Here is a 16,847-nt window from a genome sequence, read left to right as displayed (position 1 = left end):
GGCATTTAAAAACATTTTACACATGACATATGCAAATAACTTTTATATTCATAGTACTTTGCATATGCTGAGAATGAGGGAAGTATTAGTGTTCTTGTGGAAGTCACAGTTTGTATATTACCGACTTCCATCTGCTTGGAAATACTCTCGGGACCGAATTTTCAGCGACTTGGGTCCAAATTCCTCTCTGGAAAATAGGAGTCTGCAGGTTAAAGCATACACTGCGATTCAGGCAAGCATCGTGGGGTTCTCTCCTATCTGGGGACAGCCGGGTGGTTGGGAGGGCCGCCCTGGCAGGTGCACCAAGCACATGCAGCGGTTCAGAAAGCGGGCCTTTGACCTGTGCGCCCGCAGCTGTTCGACCGGGAGCTGTGCATCCGGCAGCTGCGCTACTCGGGCATGATGCAGACGGTGTACATCCGCAAGTCGGGCTTCCCCATCCGGTACACGTTTGACGCGTTCTCCCAGAGGTTTCGTGTGTTGCTGCCCAGCGCCGTGAGATTCCAGGTGCTCGCCCCGCCCCCCCCCCCCGCCGCCCCCCGCCTGCTCATGCTGGCCCTGACAGGCATTAAGTGACCTCAGGGGTGCCCCAACCCCCAGGTTCAAGGGGGTCCTCTAGCTGCCCTCCCGATGCTGAGGGCCCCTTCCTGGACCCCCTTCCTTCTCATCTCCTCCAGCCCCATCTCTCACTCCCTGGGTGCCCTGGGAGAGAGGGAGGGGTTGGCTCCCACCGTGTCACACTCCCTGGATGAGGCTAGTGGCCGAAATGTTGGTACTAGGAGCTGTCTGCCATTTAAAGCAAACACTGGCGAGATCATGCCCTGGTGGGGTTGCTGTTTGGAGCAAGATGTCCTTCCCATCCTTTCTCAAACACTCAGCTGCCTACACTTGGAGCTGTCCAAGTGCTCAACAGCCACGCTGAGGCCCCAGGCGTGGTGGCCTCGAGGCTCCTGGGTCTGGGCTCTCCCCTGGCCCCACTCTTGTTCAGAAGTGCCTTGAGCCTGTGTCCTGGCCAAGCAACACTGACACCCAGGGGAGGAGGAGGACTCGAGTCCCAGAAAGCCTTTGTGGAGGGAGCCTCAGCCTCCCACCTGGGGGCCTGCTCCAACGCCACCAAGCCACTCCTGTTTTCTCCTCGGCAGCTTCGAGACAAGGCTCGCCAGATGACCCTGCGCATTGCCGAAACGTGGCTGGGGACAGACAAAGAATGGAAAGTGGGAAAGACCAAAATTTTCCTGAAGGTGAGCCCCTGAACACGCTGGTCTTCAGCCTCCTGGAGCGTGAGGGACTGGTCTCATGCCCACCAGGTGGCATCCGCTCACCCACCCTGAGCCAGTGCCGTGGGAGCTTGCTCTGGGCATGGCCCCCACCCTGAGGCACCCCTGTTGTAGAAAGCCATGCTGGGGCGGGGCGGGGGGAAGAGAGGCAAGGGACCATGAGGAGAGCTCAGCCCCGCCTGCAGAAGTCCAGGAGGCTTCTCAGAACAGGGCATCAAAGGCAAGACCTCAGGAGAAGGGGGAGCTGCCCCAGGCCACCAGGCAGAAGCAAGCAGGAGCTCAGGGTAGGCTCCCACAGTCCCTTAGATAGGCCTCCTCCTCCATGTGGGGAGCCACAGTCTAAAGAGTCAGAACCGGGGAAGCTCCACCTCTTTAGAGCCCTGGAGAGCCAGCACTTCCGTGGAAGGAGCCAGTGTGCTGGCCCCCCTCCCCCTAGAAGAGCTTGTCCTTGAGCAGGCCTGTGCAAGCAGCACCTCCCGTCTCCATCCCCTACAACTTCCAGCGAGGCCCAAGGTCACACGGAGGCAGCTTGTGGCTGACACCCACAGCCTTTGGGCCCTCCAGGACTGCACGTTGGGTCCAAGAACCACGGAGGAGAGATCCTTGTAAACTGTGGGTGGGTGAGCAAAAAGAGAAAGAGGAGGGAGGAGAGAAGATCAGTGCCTGGACACATGCTCTGCCAGCCCGCCCAAGCGCCACCCCATCCCCCTGCCCCTTCCAAAGTCCTCCACTCCCTCCACTTTCCCCATAGAGCCTGCCCACCTGTCTTCATCTGTCCCCAGAGGGACCTCCCGACCCTGATCCTCTGGTTAGTCTGTCTGTTCCTCTGTCCATGCATTAGCCAGGCTTGTGCTGGGGCTCTGGGACTTAGACAACCGGGAAGACACAGAGGGGCTTCAGATTCCACTGGGGAGGTGAGGCCGGGGAGGATAGACATTGGGCAAGTCCCAGGGTGCTGTCCCAGAAGCTGGGACAGACCGTGAGGGCCACAGGGGTGCGGTCAGTGTAGGCAGGTGGTGGAGGAGGGGAGGAGGAGAGTGCCCACCCCTCCCTGGCTGCTCCTTGAGGCCACCGTCAGGGGTCTAGTGTATTTCTGTGTTCCCAGTGCCCACCCAGGCACATGAAGAGGCTCCATGCTTGCTGATGCAAGACTGATGGAGGCAGGAGAGGCCACCAAGCCCCTGCCTCTCCTTACCACTCACCAAAAGGCCAAGCTTCTTTCTGTTCCACAAAGATGGTCTTTGCCCTGCAGGGACTAGGATGGCAAGCCCAAGGAAATAGGGATCCAGTTGAAGCACAAAAGCAGGCCAGGGACGGTCGCAGCTCAGGGGTGAATAAGGCTCATCGACCCACTTCGAGTCCTACTCGAAGGCTGAGGAAACATGTTTATATTGAAACAAGTATGAGCCTGTAATACAAGTTGCGTGACATTTCACATGAATTTGGGGAAATAAAACACAACTTTGGGGAAACTTTTTGACCCCTTCTTGGGTTCTCCAGAGCAGAAATGAAATTTGCCAGATTGAATTCACAAGAGAAAAGAGCTAAAATGGGAAGTTCTTGGATGGGGGACTGGAGGGCTGATGTGAGCTACATCAGGATCAATTTGAGGGCCCCTTCCCCTTGCTTGCCCTCCAGGGAGCACATATGGGAAAAGTCTGGGAGACCCTTTGGGAGACAGAGCCCTGGCCCCAGGTGGGGTGTGGAGATGAGTGGGAGCAGCTACATGCTGGGGTCTCTTGTGTCGCAGGATAAACAGGACACTCTGCTGGAGTTACAGAGGAGTGAGATGCTGAACAAGGCAGCCGTCAGCATCCAGAAAGTCCTGCGAGGCTACAAATACAGGTGCTGGCCCTGCCCAAGCCCTCCCCAGCCCACACACCCACATCTTTTCATGGGCTTATCTGCCACGAGTATGTATATCCTCTTTGGTGAACCGTCTGTGTGTGCTATTTGCCCGGTTTCTAATTTAATTCTCTGTTGAATTTTGGGAATTATTTATATATACTAGATACTAGTCCTTTGCTGGATGCATGGTTTGCAAAGATCTTTTCCCAGTCCAGCATTTTTCATGAAGTCCTCTTAAGAGGGTCCTTGCAGAGCAAAATTTTTAGTTGTTTTTTTCTAAATTTCTTTAATGTTTATTTTATTTTTGAGAGAGAGACAGAGTGTGAACAGGGGAGGGGCAGAAAGAGAGGGAGACACAGAATCTGAAGCAGTCTCCAGGCTCTGAACTGTCAGCACAGAGCTGGACATGGGGCTCGAACTCACGAACCCTTAGATCATGACTGGAGCCGAAGTCAGATGCTTAAACGACGGAGCCACCCAGGCGTTCCCAAAATTTTTAGTTTTGATGGAGTCCAGTTTATCAAATTTTCCTTCATGGAGCTTGCTTTTGGTGTCACCTCTAAGATCTCTGCCCTAAGGTTTTCTCTTATCTTTTTTTTTTTTCTAGAAGATTCTATAGTTTTACAGTTTACATTTAGGTCCATTTTCATTTTGAGTGGACCTTGTGTAGGGTGTGAGACTTAGGCTAAGGTTCTTTTAAAAAAATTTTCCCCAGTGGATGTTGCTCCTGCATCACTCATTCACTGAAAAGTCCATCCTTGTTTCAATGACTTCATTTTGCACCTGTGTCAAAAATCAGTTGGGCGTATTTGTAGGTCTGTTTCTGCATTCTCTATCCTGTTGCATTAACCTGTGTGTCTGTTCCTCTGCCAATGCCACACTGTCTTGTTGACTGTAGTTCTATAATAAGTCTTGAAGCTGTATAGACAAATTCTTCCTACCTTCTTTTTTTTAATTGTTTTAGCTGTTCTGGGTCTTTTGCCTTTCCATATACATTTTAGAAACATCTTGTCCATATCTACAAAAAATCTTGCGGGGATTTTCATAGTAGTTATGTTGAATATCAATTTAAGGAGAATTGATGTCTCTATTAGGTTGTTTTCTAATCCATGAATTCCATTTACTTAGATCTTTTTTGATGTCTTTTACCAGTGTCTTATAGTTTTCAGCATACATGTTCTGCACATGTTTTGTTAGGTTTATACCTAGATTGGGTTTTTTGTGGTTTTTTTGAGAGATTATAAATGGTACTGTATTTTTAATTTTGGCATTGATGTATTCATTGGTGGTATGTTAAAATATTATTGATTTGTGTGTTGACTTTGTTTCCTGTAACCTTGCTGAAGTCACTTACTTTTTATGGATTTCTCAAAGTTTTCTATGTAGACCATCATGTTATGCGCAAATAGGAACAGTCTTATTTCCTCCTTTCCAATCTATATATCTTTTATTTACTTTTCTTGCTTAATGTACTGGCCAGAACTTCCAATATTATAAGAGTGGTGAAAGCAGATACCTTTACTTTGTTTCACAGATTAGGGGAAAGCACTCAGTCTTTAACCATTAAGTGTAATGTTAGCTGTAGGTTTCTTGTGGTTGATCCCTATCAAGTTGAGGAAGTTTCCTGTATTCCTAGTTTTCTGGGAGTGTTTCTCAGAAATGGGTGTTGAATTTTGTCATCTGTTGATTCTACATCAGTTGGTATGATCATGGGATTTTTTCTTGTTTAGCCTTTTATTTTTATTTTTATTTTATTTTACCTTAGCGAGAGAGAGAGTAGCATGTACAAGCAGGGAAGAGGGGCAGAGGGAGAGAGAGAGAGAGAGAGAGAGAGAGAGAGAGAGTCTTTTTTTTAATAATTTTTTTTAAGTTTATTTATTTGAGAGAGAGAGAGAGAGACAGTGTGAGCAGGGGAGGGGCAGAGAGAGGGGAGAGAGAGAGAGAACCCTAAGCAGGCTCTGCACTGTCAGCACAGATCCTGATGCCTGATGTGGGTCTCGAACCCATGAAATCGTGAGATCATGACCTGACTGAGAGTCAGACACTTAACCAACTGAGCCACCCAGGTGCCCTGAGAGAGAGAATCTTAAGCAGGCTCCATGCTGAGAATGGAGCCTGACCTGGGGCTCAATCCCACAACTGTGGGATCATGACCTGAGCTGAAATAGAGAGTCAGATGCTCAACAGACTAAGCCACTCAGGCACCCCCTTGGTTGGCCTTTTAATATGGTGGATAACATTGACTGGTTTTTTAATACCGAACCAGCCCTAGAATAAACCCCACTTAGTCATAGTGTGTAGTTCTTTTTGTATATTGCTGTATACTATTTGCTAATATTTTGTTGTGAATTTTTACTTCTATATTTATGAGATCTTTAGGTTTATTCTTTTGTAATGTTTTTGTCTGGTTTTGGTATCAGAGTAACATTAGCTCCATAAAAAGAATTAGGAAGTGTTTCCCCTTCTTCTATTTTCTGGAAGAGATTGCACAGAATTGTGAATTTTTTAAATGTTTGCTAGAATTCTCCAGTGAAACCATCTGGTCCTGGAGACTTCTTTGTGGGGAGTTTTTAAATGATAAATTCCTTAGTAGTTGAGGGCAATCCAAATTATCTATTTCAGATTGAGTGACTTGTGGCATTTTGTGCTTTTTGAGAAACTGGTGCATTTCATCTAAGTTGTCAGAAAAATTTTGTATGTGCAGAGTTATTCATAGTATTCCATTATTATAATTTTGATGTCTGCAGAGTCTGTGATGATACTCTGTTTCATCCCTGATATTGACAACTTGTGTCTTTCTCTTTTCTTTGTCTGTTTTTCTAGAGAGGTCTGTCAATTTTCTTGACCTTTTCAAAGAACCAGCTTTTAGTTTCATTGATTTTTTCTAATGCTTTTCTTTCTTTCTTTTTTCAATTTCCGTGATTTCTGCTCTTTTTATTATTTCTTTTCTTCTTCCAGCCTAGAGTGTACTTTATTCTTCTTTTTGTAGATTTTTAAGGTGGGAGCTCAGATATTTGATTCAAAGCTTTTCCGCTATTCTGATGTAAAGTGCTATAAATCTCCTCAGCCCTTCTTTAGCTATGTCTCATACATTTTGATATGTTATTTTTTCATTTTTATTCAATTGGTTTTTTAAAAAATTTCCTTTGAGACTTTCTCTTTGGCTCATGGGTTATTTGGAAGTATGTTGTTTAGTTTCGAAGTGTTTGGAGCCTTTCTTGTTATCATTCTGTTATTGATTTCTAGTTTGATTCCATTGTGGTTAGAGACACAATCTGTATGGGTTAAATTTTTTTAGTGTGCTGATATTTCCTTTATGGCCCAGGATATGGACTGTCTTGTTATATGTTCTAAGGGTGCTTGAAAAGGGCATGTATTCTGCTGTTGTTTAGTGGAATGTTCTAAACATGTCAATTATATCTTGTTGGTTGATAATGATATTGAATTTTATATTCTTGCTGATTTATTGCCTAGTTGTTCTACCCATTATTGAGAAAGGAGTGTTGAAGTTTCCAACCATAATTATGGATTTTCCCATTTTTCATTTCAGTTCTATCATTTTTTGCTTCATATATTTTTTAGCTGTGTTTTTTGGTGCATACACATTTAGGATTGCTATGTCTTCTTGGTGGATTTATCCTTTTATCATCATGCAATGCCCCCCTCTGTCTCTGGCTATTTTCTTTGTTCTGAGGTCTACTTTTCTGATAATAATACAGCCACTCCTGTTTTGTTCTGGTTATTATTTGCATGATATATATTTTTCATCCTTTTACTTTCAACCTGTGTTTTAAGTGAGTTTCTCATAGACAGTCATGCTTTTAAATCTATTAAGCCAATCTCTGTCTTTTAATTGGTGTAGTTATGCTTTTTACACTTAATGTAATTATTTATGTCAGAAATTAAGTCTGTCATTTTATTTTTTGTTTTCTGTTTGTTCTCTGTTTTTCATTTCTCTGTTTTCTTTGTCCTGCCATACTGCGGATTGCCTAAATGTTTTTTAAAATTCCATTTTCATTTATTTATAGTGTTTTCAAATGTATTTCTTTTTAAAGCTTTTTTTAGTGGTCGCTCCAATATTACATTATATATACACAAATTATGACAGTCTATTAGTGTCATCATTTTACCACTTTGAGAAGTATAGAAACTTTATCTGTCTTTATGTCCATTTACCTTCTCCCATTTGTAATATAATTTTCCTTAAATGTTTCCTCTACATACATTTAGAACCACATCAGACAGTGTTACAGATTTTGCTTCTATCATCAAACAAAATTTAGAAAACTCAAGAGGAGAGGAAACTTCATTGAATTGCTTACTTACTTACACTATTACTTACTATTTATTTTTTCCTTCTTGGTATTCTACGGTTTCTTCTTTTATCATTTCCTTTCTCTTTAAAGAACTTCTTCTATTTGTTCTTTTAGGAGGCCTAGTGACAATTCTCTTAGTCTTCATCTGGGAATGTCTTGATTTCCCCTTCAGTTCTGAAAGATATTTTCACTAGCATAAAATTCTGGGTTGATGGCTCTTCTCTCTCAATCCTTGGAGAATATTGTGCCACTTCCTCCTGGGCTCCACGGTTTCTGATGAGAAGTCCAAATCATTTTCTCCCTATAAGTCATGTGTTGTTTCTCTCTTGTTACTTTCAAGATTTTTTTGCCTTTAGTTTTCAGAAGTTTAACCATGATGTATCTTGATGTGAATTAATTTGAATTTATCCTGTTTGAGGTTTGTTGAGCTTGTTTATATCTTTTGTTATGATTATGAACTTTTCAGTCGTTATTTCTTGTAATGCTTTTGCAGCACTATCTCTTTCTCCTTTCTTTCTAGGACTCCAATGACCAAAAAAAAAAAAAAGATACAGTCCCAATGGTGCCTAAGGCTCTGGTCATTTTATTTCAGTCTCTTTTCTCTCTGTTTTTCAGGTTGGGTGATTTTTACTGTTCTATCTTCAAGCTCACTAACTCTTTCCTCCTTTCTCTCTGTCTGTTGCCAAACTGAGATTTTTTGTTTTTGTTTTTGTTTTTTAATTTCAGTTATTATATTTTTCAGTTCTAAAAGTTCCATTTGGTTCTACTTTATGTCTTTTACTTCTTTACTAAGACTTTGTATTTTCTCATTTGTTTCAGGTGTGTTTATAATTGCTCTTTGAAGCATTTTTATAATGGCTAACTTTTCTGTCCATGTTGGCATATGTTGCTTGTCTTTTCTTATTCAAGTTGCTATTTTCCTTGCTCCTTGTATGATAAGTGATTTTGGACTGAAACATGGACATTTTGGGTATTATATTATAAGAACTCTGAGTCTTGCTTAAACATTCTGTTTTAGCTGGGTTCCTCTGACACTACTCTAGCAGGGAAAAGTAGCGGCGACATCTGTTTACTGTCAGATGAGGTGAGAGTCTAAGTTCTCCACCTTGCCTCCATTGACTCTCAAAGCAAGTAGAGGTTCTTTTTGCTGCTGGCTGGGAGTGGGAGTTCCAGCTTCCCAGCAGTCCTCCACTGATACCACAGGGGGAGAGTGACATTCTTCCCAAATGGGGATGGTGAAAGGCCTACCTGTGCACTAGGTCTCCTCTGATACCACTCCAGCATGGAGGGGAGGAGTACCCCATTACTGCCAAGTGGTGGTGGAAGTCCAGAATTCCCCAGGGGTCTCCACCAACACTTTAGCTCCTAGTCTGGGAAATATGAGGTAAAAAGAAAACCTAGAAAAGTTACCACTGTGTCACTCCTTGGATCTGAGATCTCTAGCTAATCTGCCTTCTCCTCTCCACATTTCAGTCTTCTCGTCTTTGTTTTATACTTTAGTTGTAGTTAGCAGGAGATATAAGAAAAAAGTATGTCTGCCCCATACATCTTCTCAGAAGTGATCATCATCGATAACTGATGGTGTTCTTGTTCTTCTACACAATGCAATTAGACAAGAATATTAAAGAAAAGATAGAAATCAGGGTTTGTCAGCTTCAACTCTGTTGACATTTTGGATTAGATAACTCTTTGTTGTGAGGGGCTGTCCTGGGCATTGGGGATGTTTAGCAGTATCCCTGACCTCTACTCACAAGACGTCAATAGCATGCTCCTTCCCCATCTCCCAGTCATAACAACTCAAAATGTCTCTAAACATTGCCAAATATGCCTTGGGGGCAGAATCATCCCCATTTGATAACCAGTAGTATAAATACCAGAAAGGAGACAAATTATCTTTATTTTTGATAATTCAATTATTTACTTTGGCCTATATTAGAATCATCTGGGGAGATATTTATACTCTGTGTGTGTATGTATACAAAAAAAATATTAGGTAGATGTATAGATAAATAGATATACAGATATATATATTTCCCAGACCCTTCAGCAAAGATTCTGATTTAATTGGACTAGGTAGGGCCTGAGCATCAATAAATATTGAAGTTCTCCAGATGATTTTTAATATGGTTGAGGTCTACTGTCTTAAACCTAAGAAAATATCCTGAAAAATTAATAGAAGTGAAAAGGAAACTCAGATAAGTGTGAGATAAAAGATACATCTATATGCACCAAGCTTGCCTCCCCAGAGGCCAAATTTCAGGTTACCCTCCCAGTGTTCAGCCCACTTTCCTCCCTGCATCAGAGAACAGTTCGATGGAGCTGCCAGGCTACCAGGGCCTAGGGGGCTGCCCTCCTGCCTTGACCTGCCTCCAGGGAGGAGTCCCAGTCCTGGGATTTCTGACCTGGTTCCTGGCAGACACCTGGGCTACTGGCCAGAGGAACAGGAAGAGTCTGACAAGGAATAAAAAATGAGACAGGGCGCCTGGATGGCTCAGTCGGTTAAGCGTCTGACTCTGGCTCAGGTCACGATCTCACAGTTCATGGGTTCAAGCCCTGCGTTGGGTTCTGTGCTGACAGCTTGGAGGCTAGAGCCTGCTTCGGATTCTGTGTTTCCCTCTCTCTCTGCCCCTCCCCTGCTTGCGCTCTGTCTCTCTCTCTCAAAAATAAAATAACCATTAAAAAAAATTTTTTTTTAAGTTGGAAATGAGTTTTATCCCTAATACAAGGAGTGAGGGAAAATGTCCTGATTGTTCTAAAAACTGCACTGTCCTAATTCACAAAGTTGCATCGTTGGCAGATCTCAGTTCCTAACACGTGTGTCTTTGGCTTATAAAGGCTTCTGAAAAAGAAGTAATATTTGTATTCATTCTCCCCAACCTTTCATTATCCCTCTTCCCTTCAAATCATTTTCCCCCCAAAGGCTGTGAAATGTGTGAAGTTGTTACATACATTTGGACTTGCATTCGCCCTTCTAGGAAGGAGTTCCTGAAGCAGAGGCAGGCAGCTGTGACCCTCCAGGCCGGGTGGAGAGGCTACTACAACAGGCGGAACTTCAAGCAGGTGAGAGAACTCACTTGGGAGGCTGCTCCAGCTGAAAGTTCATTCTTGTGAAGGTGAGAGCTCAGGCAGGAGGGATCAGATCACCAACGTGTTACAACAGACCTCAAATGACCAGCTCTCAGCACCCCACACAGTGTCTGTTTAGCATCATTCAGGTCACAGGCTTTCAGGTTTATGGGCTGCACAGTGTCCTTTTGCAGAGTTTGGAGCGTCTCCCGAGCTAGAACAAGGTGGCCTGCTCTGAAATCATATGATCGTCTTTTCTCAATTTACAGGCAACAAATAAATGGATGGATTATTCTCTGTTTCAAGGCCTTCAGATGTTTTTCATAACCACAGACACTGCTAATAAGTGTCTGCTCAAGAAATGAGCTAGAGCAACCATAACCATGCCCTACTGGGCCTCACTTGACCACTTGCCTTTGTCCTGGGACATGACTATGGTTGAGACACACAGTGGTCACATCAGCAAACCAGGCTCAGGGAACCAGGACTGGATGGGCCGTGAGAGGCTACAGTTCTGTGGAGGAGAGCAAAGGCCCCTGATTACTGGGCTGTGGAATGATGCTTTGGGGGCAGAGAAATTCCAAAAGGAGCCTTTGGGTGTCTGGGCAGAAGAGGCTGAAAGGCAGGGAGCAGGGAAGTGACACCAAGATGCACATCCCAGCATTTTGAAATTTGACCCCGGGCCTGCCTGGGTTCTGTGCTCACAGGACATAATGGCAGCTGACATGGATGGAAAGTCTACTTAGAGCCATTGCTCTGCCTGCATCATTGGATTTATTATTAAATCCACCCCATATGTCAAGAAACTGAGGCATAGAGAAGTTAAGTAATTTTCCCAGGAGCACAGTGAGTAAGCAGTAGAGCTGGGGTTTGGGTGCCAGTCTGCGTGACATCCAAGCGTGTAAGACAAAGCGTGACCCCACACACCTGGCACTCACTGCGTTGGTCTCTGAGAAGCCAACAAGACTCGCCCAGGGACTCAGGGACTGCCATCACCAGAGCATGTTTGCAGCATAGAAATGGGTATTCACCAATTTATTTCCTCTTTATGTTAAAGATCCCAGAGATTGGCTTGGTGACGCCAGCCATCGGCTTCCACCTGGGGGCGCTAGCTCTTGACAATTTGGCTGACCTGGCTTTAGGTGTGATGAGCAAGGCCTCTGGGACCCCATCACCCACATGACATCCAAGCCAGTTCTCTACCCCTGGCCACCAGGAGAGCACTATACTGCTCACGCCGTTCCACAAATGCTTATTTAGCATGTATTTACGTGGCAAGGACTGTTCTAAGTGCTTTGCAAGTAATCACTTATTTAACATGCTTCTACTCATAGGTGTGTAAAATTTTAGCGCTAGTCCTTTGCCCAAAAGCAGAGAACTGTAAAGGTAATTTGCGAGGTCTTCTGGGGCATATGACTTGCCTCTCTTTTTCTGTGTCCCTTTGGGAAGGCGTTCTCTGCACTCTGCCCTGCTGGGCCAGGCCTCACTTTGGATGTACATCCCTCTTGCTTCCGCAGATCCTCCTGGGTTTTGAGCGCCTGCAGGCCATTGCCCGGGGCCTCCTACTGGCCAAGCAGTACCAGATGATGCGGCAGAGGACGGTCCAGCTACAGGCACTCTGCAGGGGCTACCTCGTGCGCCAGCAAGTCCAAGCCAAGAAGAGGGCGGTGGTGATCATCCAGGCACACGCCAGGGGCATGGCCGCCCGGCGGAACTTCCGGCAGCAGAAAGCCAATGTAGGTGGCCGCTGTCCTTTTGGGCTGGTGGGGGATGCGTGGGACCCACGGCAGGGAGGGCAGTCAGGAGGGGTGAGCGGCAACATGAGCTTTCACGAGGCACTCCTATCCCCTCCATGTCCAAAGTTATTACTGCAACATGTGGGACACCTAGGTCCCCCCAGGAACACACAGTGGGTGGCATGGGAGAGGCATCGTGTCAACAGGATAGTCTTATGCCTGGAACCTGGAAATTGAGCTTCTTGATCCTCTCCCTTTAGCCCTGGGGATGGTTTCTCAGCAGGACTGGGCCATCCCTGGATGACGTAGGAAACCGGGGCCAAATGAGCCATGGGAGACCACAGCTCCATGGACGAGGTCGAAAGCCCCTAGTGACTGGGCTGTGGCATGACAGGGGACAGAGAAATTCCAAGAGGAATTTGAGTGGGCAGGAGAGGCTGGAGGACAGGGAGCAGGGGAGCCGTGCAAGTTGCTCATCCCTACATTTTGAAATCTCTCCCTCGTGACCCCCTCTCCTCCAGCCGGCATCTGAGACTCAACCTCTTTCCTCGGAACTGTGATAAGGCAAAGGGCTAGGATGAAGTCCACACCTGCTCTCTAGATGAAAATTAGGTCTGCTGAGTGCATTACTAGTACAGTGGCTGGGACAAGTAAGAGAACAGGGCCTCAGATGTATGAGCAGCAGGCTTCTGCTCCCGTGTGGCCCCAGACGGGCCACAAATCAGCCTCATCTGTGCGCTAGTGAGGATGGGCCCAGGGACCTGCCTTAGTGGAGCCTTGGTGCTCTTTGAGTGAAGGGACCTGGTAGATAGTTAGGTTCTGGGGGCCCCTGGGGTTTGAGGCGGTCGCTCGGGGACCATGTCAGGGTAGGGACAGGCAGGCAGCCCCCATTCTCTGGACCTCCCATTCTCCATGGGAAATGAAAAGCTAAGGGTGGTTGATCTCTAGTCACACTAGCTATTAAATTCTAGGATTTTGTTTATTTTTTATGTTTTATTATTTAATGCTTATTTATTTTTGAGAGGGAGAGAGAGAGTGTGAGCAGGGGAGGGGCAGAGAGAGAGGGAGACACAGAATCCAAAGCGGGCTCCAGGCTCCAGGCTGTCAGCACAGAGACTGACGCAGGGCTTAAACTCACGAACCTGAGTTAATGGATTGAGCCCCCCAGACGTCCCTGAATTCTAGGATCTTAGAGGAAAACTTATTGATCTGAACGAACAACGTTAGGAGGAGGTTTGGTTGAGTTCTGGAAGGTGCTTGCCTTCCCTGGGCCTGTGGTAACCTTTGCCCTGTGGGGCGTCTGTGCAGGGACTCCTGGTCCTCCCGGCTAGGGAGCAGAAGAGTCAAGATGCCGTCCCCACCAGGAAGCGCAAGTCCATCTATGACAGTGTCACCGACACCGAGATGGTGGAGCGAGTGTTCGGTTTCCTCCCCTCTGTGATCGGTGGGCAGGAGGGCCAGTCCCCGAGGGACTTCGAGGTAAGATGGGTGCTGTCATTCAGGGGTCTGGCCTGGCAGGGGATAGGAGGGCCCCGCTTAGTCCCTGACCTCAGCCAGCCTCTAGGCTCACTGAGAAGCCGGGGGTGGGGGGGGGGCGGATTTTCCACTCGTATGTGACCCCTTTCCCAGAGCACCCTGCAGCTGACGCTCTGCAGATTGTGACCTGGGGACTGAGGAACACTGAGAACTAATGAACATTGGTAGCAGTGTCTGAGGGAGGAGGAAGCAGGGTGGGAGGAGAGGGCTGGTGTAGAACAGATCCCCCGGGCTCTCACTGCACTGCTTCGGGCCCTGAGACCCAGTGACCCGGGTGCCCCCCTGACCCTGCCCCCAGGTGCTCATGCCTTTCCCCTGAGCACGTACACACACGCATGCACACACACACGCACACATAGTACACACCAGGCTGTGCAGTAGGGGCAGCTGAGACCACTTCTGCAGGAGGAATAGCCCACCAGGGGCCCAGTGAGGCTGTGAGGTGGTGGGAGAGGTCTCAGACACGAGGGGGAGTGGATCATGCTGCAGATAGCCAGACACACCTGTCTTGGGGCTCCCTGGCCCCCAGAGACGCGTGCCCTGCCAGCTAGCATCTGAGAGGATGGCTGACCCTTGACCCTCCCTCTCACTGGCACCCAGGATCTGGAAGTAAGGACCCAGAAGCTGCCTGAGGTTGACCTGGACACGGTCCCCATGGTGGAGGAGTATGAGGAGGATGTGGATGGCCTGGCCGAGTACACCTTCCCCAAGTTCGCTGCCACCTACTTCCAGAAATCAGCCAGCCACACGCACATCCGGCGGCCCCTCCGATACCCACTGCTCTACCACGAGGATGATGCCGACTGCTCGGTACACAGTGGTTCCCTGGTTTCTAGTGGCTCAGGCCTCCCCCTGGCTGAGAGGCAATGAGGAAGGGGAGGGGTCATCGTGGGCCCAGGACTGTGAGCTGCATTCTAGTGGAGACCTCTATCTTGGTTTCCCCAGGCCGCCCTGGCTGTGTGGAGCATCATCCTGAGGTTCATGGGTGACCTGCCCGAGCCAGTGCTTTTGGCCAGGAATGGCCTGCGTGGCAGCTCCATGATGCAGCACCTCCACGACACCCTGGGCGGAGAGAACAGCACCCGGTCTCCACAGCAGCGTGGATCCATACAGGTGCCTGGTGTGAGGGGGGCAGGGCAGACCCGAGGTGTCCCCCAGGCCTGAGGCCCCACAGAAGCTGGACCTGACTGCTGGCCAGCCATAGGATCCCAAGCTTTGGCTTTCTTCCCTGTGCCTGATTTCCTCCTTTGCAAATAAGGAGAGTCACAACGGTCTGCAAATAAGGCAGAGTCACTGACTGCTGCCTTTGGGTTTCAAGGTGACCAGCCAGCTGAATATTGGAGAGGAGGCATTTGATCCTGATGGCCCCATCTCAGACCGACCAATGTCCAACCTGGAGAAGGTGCACTTCATTGTGGGTTACGCCATCCTGCGGCCTAACCTCAGGTCAGTCCCCATGCAAACGACACCCCCATCTAGAACGTCAGGCCCCCTCACTGGCTCTCAGCCCATGGCCACAGCCTCCTCCTCTCCCTGCCTCCTAACACACCCTGTCCTGTCCCTGCTCCCCATCCTGGAGCCTGCAGCCTGGGTCTGAGTATAGTAGATATTAGAACCTTTAAAGGGTCCTCGACTTCCTCTGTGTCCAGACCCATGGGTAAAAGCCACTTTTAGGAGAATAGATGTATCATGGGGTCATGATTCATTTTATAACAGGCTTTAATGCAGAGCCCTGTCAATGAGCAAATTCCTCATTTATATTATATATATATTGCTTTACAGGAATTGTCTTTTCATATAAATTTTAAGAAATATGTATACTGCTCTCTCAGAGACAGACTACTATATTTTAGGGGTTCATATATTTTAGGTTATTATTTTTTACCAAATTTGGGAATTTCTTTCCATTTGTTTTTCAAATACTTTTTTCTATTTCATTCTCTCTCTTTCTTTTCCTTTGAATTGTAATTAAACATACGTAAGACTTCTTGATATTGTCCCTCAGGTCCCTGAGGATCGGTTCATCTTTCTTTCTTTTTTTTTTTTTCCTTCTCTGTTCTTTAGACTGGATAATTTCTATTGATCTATCTTTAGATTTATTGATCTTTCTCTTGTCTACCACAATTCTGCTATTATACCCACGTAACAATTTTTTAATTTCAGATGTTATATTTTTTAGTCCTAGAGTTTGCACTTGGTTCTTTTTATGGTTTCTGTTTCTCTGCCAAGATTTTCTATTCATTCATTCACTATGAGCATGGTGTCTTTTATGTGCTTAAACAGTGATAGGAGTTTTAAACCTTTTCTGCTGAATCCATTATCTAGGTCATCTTGGGGTCAGTTCCTGTTGACTGCCTTTCCTCTTTTTTTTTAACTTAAAAAAATTTTTTTAATGTTTTTATTTTGTTTTTGAGTGAGACAGAGACAGAGTACGAGTGGGAGAGGGGGCAGAGAGAGAGGGAGACACAGAATCTGAGGAAGGCTCCAGGCTCCGAGCTGTCAGCACAGAGCCTGATACAGGGCTTGAACTCACGAACTGCGAGATCATGACCTGAGCTGAAGTCAGACGCTCCACCAATTGAGCCGCCCAGGTGCTCTGACTGCCTTTCCTCTTAAGAATGGTCATGTTTTTCTGTTTCCTCACACATCTAGTATTGGACTGTTATTTCCGCATAATTCTATTACTTTTGGGTTGTATCCTGGACACTGAGGATAATATGTTTAGAGACTCTGGAACCTGTTACATTCTTTCAAAGAGCGTTGGCTTTTGTTCTGACAGGCAATTAACTTGGCCGTATTCAAATTCTGTCTCCCTGTGGTGAGTGGCAGATGGAATCTGTGTTCAGTTATTTTAGTCTTTGCTGGGATTCCTGGAGTCTGCCCCACACATGTGTGGGTCAGGAGCCAAGCTGAAATTTGGGAAGATTTTATATGCAAAATTGAGAACTCCTCTGGTTCTTTTCATTCCGGGATTTCCCTTCTCACTTTCAACTACTGTGGACACCCCAGACTCTATTCTCTGGTTGTTTAAGCCAGTAAGGCTGCACGGTTTCTACCCAAGTTTGAGC

General features: G+C 46.6%; 1 protein-coding gene across 8 annotated transcripts in view; it reads left to right on the top strand.

Moving 5' to 3' along the window:
* MYO7B (myosin VIIB) overlaps positions 1-16,847 on the top strand; it is a 103,001-nt gene that overhangs the window by 64,302 nt on the left and 21,852 nt on the right. For all 8 annotated transcript variants that reach the window (XM_042994180.1, XM_042994178.1, XM_042994179.1 and 5 more), the window contains 9 exons: positions 355-507; positions 1,143-1,241; positions 3,028-3,122; positions 10,417-10,501; positions 12,025-12,243; positions 13,552-13,722; positions 14,380-14,589; positions 14,725-14,892; positions 15,098-15,225. In XM_042994180.1, coding sequence (XP_042850114.1) covers positions 355-507; positions 1,143-1,241; positions 3,028-3,122; positions 10,417-10,501; positions 12,025-12,243; positions 13,552-13,722; positions 14,380-14,589; positions 14,725-14,892; positions 15,098-15,225 — 1,328 coding nt within the window. The remainder of the gene's footprint in view (positions 1-354; positions 508-1,142; positions 1,242-3,027; positions 3,123-10,416; positions 10,502-12,024; positions 12,244-13,551; positions 13,723-14,379; positions 14,590-14,724; positions 14,893-15,097; positions 15,226-16,847) is intronic.

Source organism: Panthera tigris, chromosome C1 (assembly GCF_018350195.1).
Source record: "Panthera tigris isolate Pti1 chromosome C1, P.tigris_Pti1_mat1.1, whole genome shotgun sequence".
Lineage (NCBI taxonomy): Eukaryota > Metazoa > Chordata > Mammalia > Carnivora > Felidae > Panthera > Panthera tigris.
This window is presented reverse-complemented; position numbering and strand designations above follow the sequence as displayed.